At 68.5% G+C, this 321-nt stretch overlaps 1 protein-coding gene across 1 annotated transcript in view; it reads left to right on the plus strand.

The window, feature by feature from the left end:
• The window catches only part of TMC6 (transmembrane channel-like 6), a gene marked incomplete at both ends in the record, with an annotated part of 4848 nt that overhangs the window by 1321 nt on the left and 3206 nt on the right, over positions 1-321 (plus strand). The window contains one exon of the mRNA XM_009578407.1: positions 7-105. Coding sequence (XP_009576702.1) covers positions 7-105 — 99 coding nt within the window. The remainder of the gene's footprint in view (positions 1-6; positions 106-321) is intronic.

The following is a 321-nucleotide window of genomic DNA, read 5'->3' on the forward strand; positions in this document are numbered from 1 at the left end:
CGCCTAGGGCACACCACAGTGCTTCTCCTGGCCTGGGCCCTCTCGCTGAGCACGGTGCTGGGCTGCGTGCTGGCTGTGCACTACTTCTCGGAGCACATGCACGTGGTGAGTGCTGCCCCTCACCGTGGTATCTCCTGCCCTGGTGTTGGGAGGCCAACACTGGGGTACCGGGGAGGGAGGCCAGAGCAGCCCTGGGAGGCAGGAGCAACCCCGTTGCAGCCCCATCGCAGCTCCCCTCCTGGCGTCGGCATTTGCCGCCCTCCCCGAGGGCACCAGGCTGCCAGCAGCCGTGCACTCACCCTGGTACCCCCTCGCCAGGGT

This window comes from Fulmarus glacialis, unplaced genomic scaffold (assembly GCF_000690835.1).
Source record: "Fulmarus glacialis isolate BGI_N327 unplaced genomic scaffold, ASM69083v1 scaffold25615, whole genome shotgun sequence".
In the NCBI taxonomy this organism is placed as follows: domain Eukaryota; kingdom Metazoa; phylum Chordata; class Aves; order Procellariiformes; family Procellariidae; genus Fulmarus; species Fulmarus glacialis.